Source organism: Astatotilapia calliptera, chromosome 5, assembly GCF_964374335.1.
Source record: "Astatotilapia calliptera chromosome 5, fAstCal68.1, whole genome shotgun sequence".
NCBI classification, from domain to species: Eukaryota; Metazoa; Chordata; class Actinopteri; order Cichliformes; family Cichlidae; genus Astatotilapia; species Astatotilapia calliptera.
This window is the reverse complement of record NC_137426.1, coordinates 15161441-15176735: the sequence shown is the minus strand read 5'-3', so window position 1 is coordinate 15176735 and position 15295 is coordinate 15161441. Positions and strand designations below refer to the sequence as shown.

Below are 15295 nucleotides of genomic sequence, written 5' to 3'. Positions count from 1 at the left end.
TTTCTTTTCTCTTTAAACATTCCCTTTTTCATTTTGAACATGTAAAGGACATCCACTTTTTCATCCACGCTGTCTAAAATCTGACGTCATACTTGACCTTGGAACCAGGAACAGTGTCACTACATCGTCCATTTAATAGCTTTATAATATCAGTGTATCACATGAACCCTCCTTCATTGTTAACCCAAGATGCATGAATTAACCTAAGAAAAACCTTTAAAAACAAAAACTGTTTACTAAATAGACCTTTTTTAATAAGAGGAGAAAAATGCAATGAGTAATCAAATCGAACACCCAGTTTTTTTCAGCTGATACCACAGAGACAGTAAAACACTACTGCAAACATCTTTGTTTTTCATCTTATCCTTGTAATGTTCATGCATGCACCAGTAAAGCTGTGGTCATGGTAATTCTGAAGTTTTTTCCTTCAAGTGGTGCCTAATTTCAAATGCAATGATTCACACAGGTCGATAAATGTCACCACAGTCTGTGTGCTAACTAAAGGTAGAGTTTATGTAGTTTCCAGAGAGGCAAAACAAAGCTTACATTGTGATAAGTTCACTCAAAGGCGATAGAAAAAGATGTAAGTGAAGATGTCGAGAAATTATTTTGAAAGGCAAGGATACGAATGCCTCATCCGTAAAGATTGCGTGTAATGTAATTTATGTTTTTTACCTGAACAGTTGATGTGTTTCTAAAGTAGGTTGTTTCCCAATGACATAATGTCTGAGAGCAAGGTAAATTGTGGTACTTTTGTGTTTTTCAAAGGCTATGTGGGACAGTGAACATGGGGTACTTTGTAGTATTGTGGTACAGTTCCAGGTGATGGATGCTGGAGTAAGGACAGACTGTGATATCCATGGTCACTACCAGGTTAAGACTTGGATAACAGCAGAGATATAAAAGAGAGACACAGCCCTGAATAATTATTAATTGTAAATTATGGGAAAATTTTGAATCACTAAGGATAGTGTTAGAAATGTATCACTGTATTTGTATCTGAATTGGCTAGATATTTTGTATGCACAGTTTTTATGATACAGTACCACTGGAATGAAATTTCCTTTAGACAACTGCCCCAGAAAGTACCCGTATACAGTAGATTATAGCACAGCTGCTGAGCTACAGGACTTGCTTCTACAGTAGAAGAGCTTTAGGAGGAGTCATCAGTTTGAATTTAACACTCTTTAGTAACGCTAAAGCCAAATTTATCCTTTATACTGGTCTTACCAGTACCACCTAGGGGTTGGTTAGCAGTTCTAATGGCTCACATATTATCTGCCTATATACTGTAGACTGCAGTTGGCTGAAAGAGTGGTAACCTTCAGAACTAACACAGGTTAGCTGGCCACAGCCACACAGAAAAACAAATCTACAGAAGCTTCTAACACAAAGGATTACTGTCCCACTTTAGTGCCTGGACACCATTATTGAATATAAAACAGCTTTTTCCTTTTTTTTTATCTGTACAGAGCTCAGACTGTGTGAAAACTGGACCCGAATTCAACAGGTAGGTGATGAAACGTGTTAAAAGCCAGGTGTGTAATTAATGTTGCTGAGACTTTTTTTCAAGCCATGTAATAAACTGGTGACCCTCATTCAGAGGGCCCCCCTGTGACACACAATGATATAAGCTTAAGAAAATGGATGGCTAGATAGATCTTTTTCAAAGACTTGTTCTAAATTTCAAATATAAAAATACATACATCATGTTGAATCTATGCCATGAAGAACTAAGGCCGTTCTGGAGGCAAAAGTGGGTGTAACCCCATATTTGGAGGTGTGCCTAATGGACTGGCCGGTAACTGTGTATTTGATTAATCTGATTAATAGTGTCTCAACGAAAAATGTCTCCCTATTTATCAATGTGCTCTTTAAAAATATAATTAGATTATAAAATAGTGGCCTAGAAGATGATCTGTCTATTTGAATACAACAGATTAATTAATTTATTTATTTGTTTGGTTTTAGAGTGTAAAAAAATATATATATATATGAAGAACACATGAACAAAGGTACCATATGTATTTTGCGGGGGTTTTGTGTGAAAATATATCTTATGTCTACATGGCAACGATCTTCCAAATACATATGAACATATTTTATGTCATATCTCTAATCTCACATTAGCCAAGCCACTGTTTTTTCACTTGTAGGCCAAAATTTCTCCAGCACTTCTAAGTTCTACAGATCTTTCAGATGTAGCTGAAAGTGTGGTTAAATAGTACGTACATTACGATGTACAATTTATAAAAGCTAGAAAAAAGTACTACTATTCAACACTGCACAAACTGTTTAAATGTTTAGAGCCAGCAGTAGTTAAAAACATTTAGCAACAATCTGCTTACAAACCACACAACAATAATATAGACTAGCACACACACACACATACACACACACACACACACATACAGGTAATTGTTTTACACAACATATTTAAGATAGCTAAGGTTTTCATTCTGAACCAGCCAATGTTTATAAAACATTTCAATATTATTGTCCAGACTCTGTCCAGATATTTTATGAAAAGAAAACAGTGTTGGTTTTACAGTTACCAAAGTGGACAGTTGTCTGATACACATTCACACTGTCGAGATAAAGAAAAACCTGTTTCCAGACTGCACCAACATAGCTGATCACATTCTAAAAAATACGTTTCTATATGGTGAAAAAGACTGCAAAATGAATGCTTCATGTATTTACCTTCTAAATTATGATTTTATGTGCTCTAAAAGTTATGCCTTTAGCCTGATAAGAGTAAACAGGTCAGAAAATATGATGAATGCACCAGAAGAAGAAAGACTGACTCCTTATTCACTAAATTCAACTCAAGCTCAGTAGGAGAAATATTCAATTTTATATACAGTTTGATTATTTCGCCTTTAATGTTTTTACAGCTGCCATCAGTTAAACAGACTTAAATTGTGAAGTTCTCCCTGTCATCTTTTTTTTACTTGATCAATTACAATACCAAAGTGTCTTTGACTCATGTCTTTAAGAATACCTCAAAACAGGAATAAATTATTTTAGTGCATGACCACTTTCAGACACATCTTAGGAAAATAAATAATTCTTGCCCGAAACACAAAAGCTAAATTTGAATTTTATATGTAAAAATAGGCACTCCATGCCAAAGTCTTGCAGGTGTTGATAAACACCAAAACTAATTTGGCTTCACAGAAAGCAGAAGTTACACGCAATAACCAAATACAGTAAATTTTACATTTCAGAAAAGCAACTAGGATTTTCTTCGGCTTATTTTATTTATGACAGTATTAAGTTTTGGCCAAAGCAAAAATACAGAATTTATTGTTTTTGTTTGTTTTTTTTTAACTCACCATACTAACAGGACTTGTTACACCAAAGGTACATATTGCACATATAAAATTAGCAAAGTTCAAGTCTGAATCAAAAACACCTTGTGATGCATGCAGCTGCTCCAAACAGGCTTAAAAACAAATACAGATCATGAACGTGGTTTTACAATCAGAAACACTGTGGAGGCACTTCAACACAGTAGCCTAAGGACAAAGTAATTGTGTTTCTTGCATTTTGAGGAAAATAAAAATATATTCTTTCAGGATAAAAGGTGAGGGCTAAAAGTGTTTGCCAGTCTTAACTCAATGTTTCTGTCTCCACTGGAAGGTACGCTCCAGCAGTTCAATAGTCCTTGTGACAGGGGAAAGGCTGTTTGGCTTGCAAATGTCCCTGCTTACAGTCTGCTTTATATGCAGGAATGGTCACGCTGGATTTTGGGATAAAAAAAAGGGTTTGGTTTGGAGGCTTTTTTTCATCTTCATTCTTGCCTCTGCTCCCTGGACTTGGAAAGCAAAAAGAGGCTTTCTCTTATCCCTTTCAAATGTCCCCATTACGACGGGCATTCCTGACTCCTCCGGCGTTGTTTAATGCTCACTTCACCATTGAAGCTGGTCCTCGCACTGTCATCCCGCCTTCTCTTTGTCTTCCCAGTCTGTTCAGAAGATACAGGGCTTCAGTTGAATTGCAAATGACTGAAAAATATACATTAAGATAATTTCCTATAAAGGAAAACTGATAGAAATATTGTGAAAAGAAAAATCAAATCATGGACTCTACACAGCCAGTGAGTTTGGCCGTGTCGTCCAATGGCATAAACTGACATCATCATTTAGATACATGCAGTTAATATTGTTATGTAATCTTGCTTTTTTGCACATGGCATTTTACCTTACTTTAACAGAGATCAATGGGTGAAAGAATCAACCTAACCACTAGAGGTCAGTATAACATTGAAGAAGTAAATGAACAATCCAGCCAGACAATTTTACAAATAAATAAACATAAACATTTTTTAAAACATCCTTCTAATGTAAAACTTTTAAATCTATGGCTCGTGTAGTAAACACCAAATCATTCTGACATTATTCTAGCACATAGTGGTGGATGTCTTCAGAGTGCACGAGTATCTCACATCATGAAATACGAAATGGCTGAAAACTAGTTGTAAATGCAAACGTTTTGACAGGTGTGACAGAATGTGGTTGTCCTTAAAAGATGAAAAATGTAAAATTGTCTTCCCCACTTTCTAACAGTTCTGAAGTTTAGTTGCTATCGGTGCCAGGAAAGCATCAGAAAAAAAGTGTTTTAAATGGGGCTATATGAATATTTGTTAGATTAATTACATTATTATTATTAATTATTATTACTTATTTTTTTAAGTATTTTTAAGTACATTTACTTGAAAGGATCATAAACATGTCAGAAAAGAAAAGAAAAAAGAAAGGAAAGGAAAAGAAAAGAGAAAAACACAAAAACAAGTCATGCTGACTTTCTAAATTTGTCTACAGACCTTGGCGTCCCGTTCTGCAAATTTCTGGAACATGTTAGCATAGGTCTTTTTGTCTTTTTCATGATGTTCCTTAATCTTGCTTTGACAAATGGAAATCTGAGCACGAGCTGCTCGGTTTGCTGAGTTGACTTGCAGTACTTGCTGAAAGTCTGCCAAGGCCAGGCTGAACTCATTGCGGCGGAGCCGGGCTTCCCCACGACGATACAAAGCCTTCTCATTGTTTTCATCAAGCTCAATGACCTTTAACGGACACAAAATAAATGAACAGTACAGTAATAGTATAGTAGTAGTTAAACATTCATCAGCTACACGTACAGGAGATGGGCAGACATCAGCTCACCTTGTTGCAGTTGTCCACTGCTTGTGTGAACTCTTTTAATCGCAGGAAACACAAGGCCAAGTTAAGGTGGGAAGTCAGAATATAATCTTGTATCTTCTTCTGTTGCATGTCTCCGGTACCATACTCTATCTCTAGCCAAGAAATGATGCGCTGGTACTGGATGACTGCCTGGTAATACCGCCCTGCCTGATGAAGGAACAGAATATATCTTTATAAATCTAAGATCTAAAAATAAATAAATAAATCATTTACTGGCTTGAGTGAGCACCAGGAGCTGTACCTTAAAATACTGATTCCCTTTACTTTTTACTTCAGCAGACAGATCTAGCTTTTCTTTCAAGTCCATTTCCCAGGAATCTTTAGCCTTGTGAAAACACAGAAAGAGCATAATGACTTTTTTTAATTGGAGTTAGTGAACTGAAAATATGTCTATAAAATCTATGAGATCAAGTTTGCCTCCAACTAAACTTAAACACATTTATTCCATTTACTTAAACACATTTGTCAAACAACATTTATTCCAGTCTCATCTCATCTTATTATGTAGAAACTAGTGCTCACCCTTTGGAAGTCTTTAAGAGTAATCTCATATACGATGTCTTTGTCTGGTCCTATTTTGTATTCTGGTTTGCCTTCGCTTCCAAAACCATACCTGTAAGCATATAAATGACCACCTGATTATACTAACCAATAATTACTATTTTGAAGCATGCCATTTCTGCATACTGTGTCAACAGTTGACCCGAACCACTTGACATTCAAGCTCCAATTTGTGACATGATTTGAAACTGCTGCTGAAAATTCCCCACATGCTATAACCATCAAACATGTCTAATAAACACACAAACCCTTTGAAATGACATCAAAGGAATTTTATTTAACTTTTTTTAGATCTGAATTTCTGAATGATATCATTGGACAACTGCTTTCAGTGAAGTTGAATATGGATACAGGGCATATATTTTGAGTGTTTCGAATAAATATAAATCAATTGCAGAACATACAGAACATACACACTTATATGTATGATATGCACTGACATATATGCTCGAAAAAATGGTGTGTAGTACTTAATGGAAAGGTTTAAATAAACCAAAAAAATGCAAATGTTGTATGTAATTGTAACCTTAATAGTGTAAAAGAAAGATTTTATTATATCAGTGAAAAGTCTGTTTACATCTGCAAAAATAGAGAGCTCTGAACCAGATATTGAGAAAATATTTCCTTTAAGGTTTCTTCCTTTGTTAGCTGATAAGTGACTTCATTATATTTAATGTTTATCACTAATATTGTTTTTTTTTTAAATTATTGAGAAATATTGAAAAATACAATAAAATTACATGAAAAAAAGCTTTAATAGCTTTGATATTTATGAAATAAAAATGAGATATAAAATAATTAAATTAAAGTTATCATCATAAAGGAACCTACAGTCCTACAGTTAAGACACCTTAAATAAAAATTTCATGAGATAATAATAAACAAAGCGCACATAACTAATTACTGATTGTATTTCATTAACAAAGTGACATGACATTTTTACATTTGTTAGGAACTTACTTTGGTTTTAAGTAAAGTAAACAGCACTCTCCTTTCTGCATCTTGTCCATGGCTCGGTCCACTCCCAGAGGAATGCTTTTATCTTCAGCCTGACCAACAATAAAGCTGACGTCCCTGCAGTCAAACAGTCGGTCACCACACCTTCCCTCCAGGTGCACTGTGAGACACAGGGCACAATTTAATCTATGATGTTGTCAATTACTATACAGATTGTTTATCAACCTGGCACAATGCCAATTATTGATGAACAAACAAATCATGTCATTACCGTTCACAATTGATCCATCGTTGGGATTAGTGTAACCTTCCCCTTTGACCTTTATTCTTCTCACAATTCCACCATCGCCTGTAAGTACCTCGCCTTCAAACTTAATTAGCTCCAACTGTGTGAACATAGAAATGCCATCACTATACAAATGGTGGGACAACGCAAAATACAAAATTACAGCTCTGCAGAACTTTCAGTAGGTGTGGGAGGTGAATTAATACATAACTAAAAACAAGTAGGAGTTATCACTGAAAATAAAAAAATTAATGACTTATGGTAATGAAATAATAAGAAATGAAGCAAGTACACTGTGTAACCAGACACATACTGTTTCTATGCCTTCTATGTCATAACTAGCCAGCTAGCTAAGAAAACCAAGTCTCACGTATGAAAACATCAGTTTTATCTGTTTTATTTCACTGTAGATCAGTTTAAAGTTGGGAAAGAATATTAAATTTAACTTTTTCTGTATATATATGTTTAAAAAATTATAAATGCTCAAGTATTTTAAGGATAACTAACTACATCTGCAAACCCAAGTCTCTCTTGGTGTTTGGCTGGAATGCAAACTTCAAAGTTCTGTCAGGTTTGGGGTTAAGTATGATGTCCCAGTAGTCTCAAAACCTGTGCACATGAAAACCAGACATGTGCACACAATTTGAGTACGTGAAACAATATGAACAACCAGAAAACCACCGAATGTGGAGCATTCTACGCAGTGCATATCCAGCTCTCTCATATGTGCTAAATACTGAAGTAGTTCATACTTTTTCAGTGTATGTGTATTTTTTTCAATGAGAGCAAAACTTGGTAATGTTTTTTTATAATCCTTTATACTCTCTTTTAAGGGTATAAATAAAAAAACATATATTGATAAATTTATTAGCTGATTATGTCTGCTTAAGCAACATTTGATGAGCCTACAAAGTGAAAGCTGAACTGAGTTGAATCACCAACTGGGAGAGTAAAACAATCCTTTTTCATGAATATATTGCATTTAATGGGGCCAACATGAAAAGCAGATCAGAAAACTAAATTATACTTAACACTGATTATTCAGGAAAGAGAAGATCTGAACTGTAGTGTCACTGAGCCCCAAACACACTCGTAAAGGTGGTATATGAAACTATGCTGGCTGTATGACTGAGGGGGATTAAAATAGACAAGTTAATTTTGTGACCAGCGAGTTCCATCTGCAGAGACATGCTCCTAAATTAAGGCCCTCAGTGCAATGCTGGATTAATGCGTCACACAAATGACAGCGCTAATGTGACATGCCTACCTCAAATACTACTGAAGAGCTGGGAGGAATTTTGTCAGGATTTCCAGCAGCTCCATAAGCATACTCGGGTTTGCACAGCAGTGTGCACACCTCTCCTCTCTGCATGGACAACACAGCAATGTCCCAAGCCCTGAGGACTTGTCCTGTGAGTAGATCAAAAATATTTAAACAATTAAACAAGACTTTGTTGGCTCGTTCGATAAGTTCAAAGGTTATATTACATCATTCAGATATATAGATTTAAAGCAACAATTTTTCCTGCACACATTTCAAACCGATCATTTTGCTGAGGATTACATGAAAATGTTGATATTTGTAAATATAAAATATCCAGCTTAGCTTAAAGACTGAAAGAGTTCAACAAATCAGCCAGCATCTCTAAAGCTTACTTATTAAAATTATATGTCTTTTTTTTTTTAATGCGTAAAAAAATCAAAGTTCTGACAGGCTGATTTTGTTTTCGCGTGAAATGGAGAGCCTTGCATCTTTCCATATATACTGCTTAGGTAAACTAATCTGATTAAATTAAGCAAATGTGGGAGTTAATACAAGGATCTGACATGCATCGTCAGAAGATATTTTATTTCAGTCCAACTTGAAATTAATCACAGGAAAGTGTTTAAACAGACATTGCTAACACATTTACATGTAAATACGTATTGCCTGCCTACCTTAATCATTAGTGGCAATTAAGAGCCCTGGAATACAGTTCATACCTTCCTTACTCACTAGCTAGTTCTTGCTTTTAAGTATATTATCTCCCCCTGCTGGTACTGCGACTTCTGTATGCACGTCCATGTCACGCTTTGAAAAAGTAAAGTGTGAAATGGATACGGTGGACCGACATATGAATTATACATTTTGCTGTGATATTGGGTTGCAAGTTTTCAGTAGTGTGTTGCTGCAAAACTACTATGCCTCTCAAACTGGCATAGTAGTTGAATTTTTTATGTAAATTAAAGGACTGGACTGAAAATAAGTGAAGGAAATATACATCATGAACATCTTTGAAAGACCTTCCAAAATTCTGGAGAACTATTGGTTGAAACTACTTAAAGGTACAGAATTACAAAGACTGGCTCCTTGGTAGCAAAATATAATACAATACTGCATTTACCTTTAATTTATCAACAGTTAGAGACAGTCATGCCAGTCACCTACCTTTGCCCACATGGAAACAAAAGGGCTCTTTGCGCTCTCGACTACAGTCAAATTTCTTCCCAGTGACCAGTTTCCCAGTGTAGTGAACCATTACTTTGTCCCCAATCATGGGCCTGTCTCCATCTACCCCTGCACGCTTTATAACCTGCAGAAAGAAAGACAAGTGTCTCCTTTAACAATAAAAGCTTCTACCATTTAACAAAGAAAATAAAAAAGATAACTCCTAGATCTAAAAGGGAACAGATAAAAAAAAACATGATGTTCCATATGGTGGAAAAATGAGTCCTACTTGTGAATGAATGTCAACAGTCACATGATGACAGTATTGTAAATACCTTGATAACTCCTTGGTCTTTATTGGTTGTTACATCAATGCCCTTTGCAGCAAATAGGGCTGTGGCTGACTGGTGATCCATTGGCAAATCCTGATCAGTTGTCATTTCTGCGCGCGGAAAACCGATAGTATAACACTGCCAACGATACAAACACACAAGCGTAGATGTTAGCTATCTGACTGACTGCTTGGTCATTAAATTTCCTTGCATCTCATGTTTAAACAGGAAAATTATGCATAATATAGATCAAATTTGCGGAGCAGGGCTAGAAAAATCAGGATATAGGATAAAAATATCAATGTGATCACCATAATCCACCCACCGAATATTACTGTTACTTCACTTTATATAACTTGAAGCTATTTTAGGGACACATGCTCTAAATCAGTATCTTGTACAAGAAATACATTTACAGTTATTGTTAGCAGCATCCACATCATCATTGATCCCAGCTTTAAGAGAAACACATTTGCAGGCTATGGCACCTTTTCTGATCCCCCCCCAACAGATAAAGTAATTACATAACTGTGAATCTAAGTGAAAGCAAACAGCAAGTTGCTCACTTCACTCATTTTATTTTGTAGCACGCTCTGTACTTACAGAGTACACGGAGTACTCGCAAAGTGTGTATCTCCAAGACCATTACTTAATGACCTTTGTGTGTGCTTGGAAAAATATATAAACACATCTGGATTTTTATTGGACACCAAAATGAATTCTTCAGAACCACATTCGCATAGTTTTACTGTTTATTTTTAAAAAAGCCTTTTTAACATAGCAGAGCCTTCCATCTAAAAGCCTCACATGCACAGGGGAAACACACACCGCAACGCTAAACCTGCAGCATCCTAAACAGCCACATGATCTTCCCAGTGTTTATGATGACACAGTTAAAAGTGTTGAATTCAGTCAAGGATCTGAGGTGATACACTAATAAAATATCACAACATGAGGCCCCACACTGTCTGGCTTTCTCTGGTAATGTGATACAGCTCAAACATTGTCTCTTGTGAATCAAGAGCGGCATCGATGTCAGATTAAAAATTTCACACAACTAGGTGTCATGTGAATTTCTGTTATGCTGCTGACAGTACAAGCACTGATACCTAACCGAAAATATTAGAGTTCAAAGATTATTGGAAATGTTTTAAACCAGAGACGATACAAAGCTTCGGTTTCTTCATACCAAAGTACTTTAGATTTGGACAAAAATAGTTTTAACAAAATGTGGAAACACAAGCAGCCAAATACGTAAACTGGCTAAATTCAAAAGTATAAAGATGGCAAATTACAAATAATAAACTTGCTGTTAAAAAAAACCTTTCTATATCAAAAACACTTAATATTCAGCCTGATGAAAGGCTTGCTGGCAATAATTTCAATAGCAGCTTTGCCAGACCCATAAAAACTGTAATGACATGTTGGACATGTTGCTTCTCTCATCAAAGCAGCAATCACTGTCTGCATGCTGCTTCCCCCATACACAAAACTACCATCTCCTCTGGCACAATAATGTTGACATTGTTTGAAAAAAGGCCACATAGTTATGTTAAGCATGTTGGCAAACACTGTTTGGTGATTGTTATCATATGCAGCTGTTGACACATTAACACTTTCTCACATATCATTGTGCTAGGGATGTTACTAAGGCTAGCACGTTTTGGGGGCTTTACCACACTCAGAAACACACTGTCCAGAGAGGCAAACTAAGCAAACACCCTTTGGTCTCCTAACAAAAAGAGAAGCTTCTAATTAGGCTCTCCTATTGGCACATTTTGCAGTGATAACTATAAAACTCTCTTAAAGGAGACCTATTAAGCTTTTCCTTAGTTTCTCTCATACAAATGGCTATTAAAGATTCAAAAAAATGAGATGAGCATATGTGCAAGTAATGCCTGTAAAACACCAAAAGCTCAGGCTTAGTATGACATCTCTTATATGGTTGAACATTGGAGATGCGCCAATGGCCCCACCATAAGGACATAAATAAGGAATTGTGAATCATTCAAAGCTACTTAGGTAGGGTCAAAGAATGAGAAGTGTAGAGTATAGTATAGAACCGTCGCCTCACTGGGGCTCCGTAGTTAGATTACAGAAGCCCCACATGCAAAGAACAACAGCTGTATTTTTTAATGTGAGAGAATCTCTAACAGAGTATTGTTGAATAATTTATGTATTTATTGCAATCCTTTGTCATTTAAACACTAAGACATGTTTTTTTGTCTATGGTGTTATTTATTGTTTAATGGGTGGTCAAGTAAACCAATTAATGCAGTGGCAAACTGATTTTTATGAGGGTATGTGGGGGGAGAAGGGTCGTTACGGTGGTCTTCTTTGCCGAGGCTGCACCACAGTGCTGCATCTCCTTTGTAAAACGCTTCCTTTAAAATGTTTTTATATGTAGAAGTATACCATTTCGAGCTAAAATGGCCTCTTGGTATCAAGCCAGTTTGGACTCATAGAGTTATACTTCATCTGAACATAATTAAGGTCTTTCCTTTATTTATTTATTTTTAAATAAGCCTTCTACAGTGCAGCGAATCTTTGAGCAGCACAATAACGTATTGCGCAATATACTTGAAATTTATATTTTTCCCACTGACAAGCAAATGTAAACATATTTGTTTTAGAATGAGCAAATAAAGAAAATATTTGACTTCAACTGCTTTGGTTTTTGATGATTAGATTGCTGACTGTATGCTGGGAAGCCGTGAGAAAGGGGATTTTATGTGAAGGCAACCTTTGTATCGCCTGTTTTTTAAGCAGAGATGTTGAAGATACAAGATTATCTCAGTGATGTCACAAGCAGAAATCTTCTCACATCGCACCACGTTTCTAGCTCAAGTTTAGGTAGGGCTGTCAGGACAGACTGTTTCAAATAGTCAAAATAAAAAGTGCAAGTGTCCATTCAGAGTAACGTGAGGGATGCAGTGACAAGGACACAGCTGCTGATCAGACGACAGTTCTAAAATTTCCACAGACTTTATTTGAGGCAATAACCATTCTTCGGGTGGCATGTTGTTTTACTGGAGAGGAGCAGCAGCTCGCCTACCCTGCATCAGTTTTCTCGATTTTTCCATCAGTCGCCCTGTCTTACGTTATGTTCTGCTGTGGCGACAAAGAGCCTGCAAAAACTAACATTAAGCAACAGCACTTGGTCTGAGTCTCAGCAATAAGCAACATGTCCAGTGTACTGAATACCGATAAAGAAATTGACCTCATACTAAATGAGATCTTAGGAAACGTAAACTATGGCGCAACCTGAGTGCCTCAAACCACAAGATGAAACCATAAAGATCTGTTTTACTGACATTTGCACTGTTTGTTCTGGTTCTTCAGCCTTGTGTCTCCCCTCAAAGTGTTTGTGCACTGACCACAAACTGTCCATCCCTCATTAGCAGCATCTTGTCTTGTGTCTTTGATATCTGATGGATTTGGTTTTAGATGTATCTCGTGCATGTGTGTGTGCATTTGTGTGTCTGTACACAATGTTCCTTCTATTCACAGTTCCCCCGCTGGCAAAGCCTGTCGGTGTTCACCAATCTGAGACCCCCTCACGTACAGCCCAGTTTCAATTTTTAAACCAAAACAAGGTGATTTAAACAAGTCAAACAGAACCTATATTTACAATTAGATTAACATATGATTTAAATAGGGTAAAACAAGTAGGTGAATGCAGACATATATTAGCATCATTTCAAGTAAAAGTTGTGTGTTCTATCAATTTGACCCTTTTAGCTTTTGCTTTTTCTTTATGATAAATATCCAACTATATCTAACAATGTAAAGAGGAACATTGCACAAGCAGTGACAGCACAGAGATGATGGCATGTAGACTACATGTACAGCTACTTTGCAGAGGAATACAGGAACAGAGCACATTAAGACAAAGACACACACACTTCAGCCTATCTGTACGTTCTGCCTCATATCCGTAGTCTGCTGATTAATATGTGAACGTGTGAGTACACAATGTGCATGGCAAACAGACATCCTGAACCAAAGCACTGTTTGACATACGGGATTTTTCCCTTTCACCCAACAACCCTTTGCAGAGTTTAAAAAGCGACATGTGTTGACTTTTTGAAAATGCTGGCAAAAATAGATTTGACGCGAAATTTGACACTGCAAACCTTAAAAATCGATTTTTTTTGTTAAAAGGTAACAGAGAACCCCCCTTTTTTATAAAACAATATATCGTAAATTTCAGTGCTTTTAAAAAACAACAACAACCAGTTTATCTATATTCCGTATCTACCTTGAGGCAGTTTGATTCATCTCTGGGATGTCGCCTCAGCCTCTGTTTTACAAGGCCACCTCTGCTTGAGCCTCAAATCAAACTACCCGTGCGGGGACGCCCGTGTATTTGAAGTTATTCAAGGGGCCACCATCATATCCTGTAATGTTTAAGTGCTCCAAAATAAATGCTCGAGCGCCAGAGTTGCTGGTGTAATTCTCAGAAACAGTTACACAACCTGTAATTTATGTAGGTACACCTAGGCTTCCACGTAGTCTAGATATAAACTGTTATCCTCATCCTTCCCTTCCACAGGGACCCACAGCTAAGTGCCACATTTACACACACACACACTTTCACCTATTAACCCCCACCACCCCCCACAAACACGCGCGCGCACAGTGCCTTATCGGCCTTTATTTTGTGTGTGTGTGTGTGTGTGTGTGTGTGTGTGTGTGTGTGTGTGTGTGTGTGTGTGTGTGTGTGTGTGTGTGTGTGTGTTTTTAAAAAGCAGTCTTTAAATACAATGAAGGCTAAACCTTCACGATGTATCACAAGTGTCAGTTTAACTCAGCCAGGCATGAATATGCCTTAATTAGCTCCTTAATTAAGTCCGTCAGCAGCAGAATAAAGAGGAGTAAATTAAATCACTTACATGTTCTTGTGATCCGATAATAATAATTTCTTCAGCGAGTCGGTCGGTAAATTGGAAAAGCGCGTCTCTTTCACCTAATTCAAGCCCGCCCTTCTCATCTCATATCCATGGTACTAAATGTTCTGCCCATGTGGTTATTAAGCAGCGCTCTTTCAGTCTAGTTATCCCTCCTTCCCGCTCTCTTTTTTTTAATCTCCGTCTTTGCCGGTGACGATAAACCTGCCGGTGTAGTAGTAGCCACATGGAGCTCAGACTTCAAAATGACACCGGGGAGGTAGTGAGGCAGAGAAGCACACAGAGAAAGAAAAGAGAGAGAAAGAGAGGGGGGGGGGGTCGAAACGAGTAGAGTTGTGGGAGGACGTTTAGAGTAAAATTAAGGGCAGGTCTTGGAAAGCAGCCACAAAGTAACACAATGTTCCGGCTGTACTGTAGCTGTACCGCTGCCGCTGCTGATGAGAACACTGTGTTCCAATAGACACCCTGACCTGTAACCCGTTCCGTGCCGAGACAGCCAGGCCGGGAACAGCCTGTACCGCAGCAGGCTGTCCTCCCCGCTCAGCTGACGACACGTATCGTCAACAGTACTGTGTAACAGCCCGCCTGCAGACACAGATGAGGATGTGTAATCA

General features: G+C 37.1%; 1 protein-coding gene across 1 annotated transcript; it reads right to left on the bottom strand.

Moving 5' to 3' along the window:
* Positions 1-2834: 2834 nt before the first annotated feature.
* On the bottom strand, positions 2835-14929 carry fkbp5 (FKBP prolyl isomerase 5). Its single transcript, XM_026167439.2, has 11 exons — positions 14667-14929; positions 9775-9909; positions 9440-9584; positions 8279-8421; positions 6997-7111; positions 6729-6885; positions 5730-5820; positions 5449-5532; positions 5169-5354; positions 4829-5068; positions 2835-3970 (listed from the first exon to the last, which is right to left on the bottom strand). Exons 2-11 carry the CDS (start codon positions 9877-9879, stop codon positions 3869-3871), a joined length of 1368 nt encoding a protein of 455 aa, XP_026023224.1. The 5' UTR covers positions 9880-9909; positions 14667-14929; the 3' UTR covers positions 2835-3868.
* Positions 14930-15295: the final 366 nt, after the last annotated feature.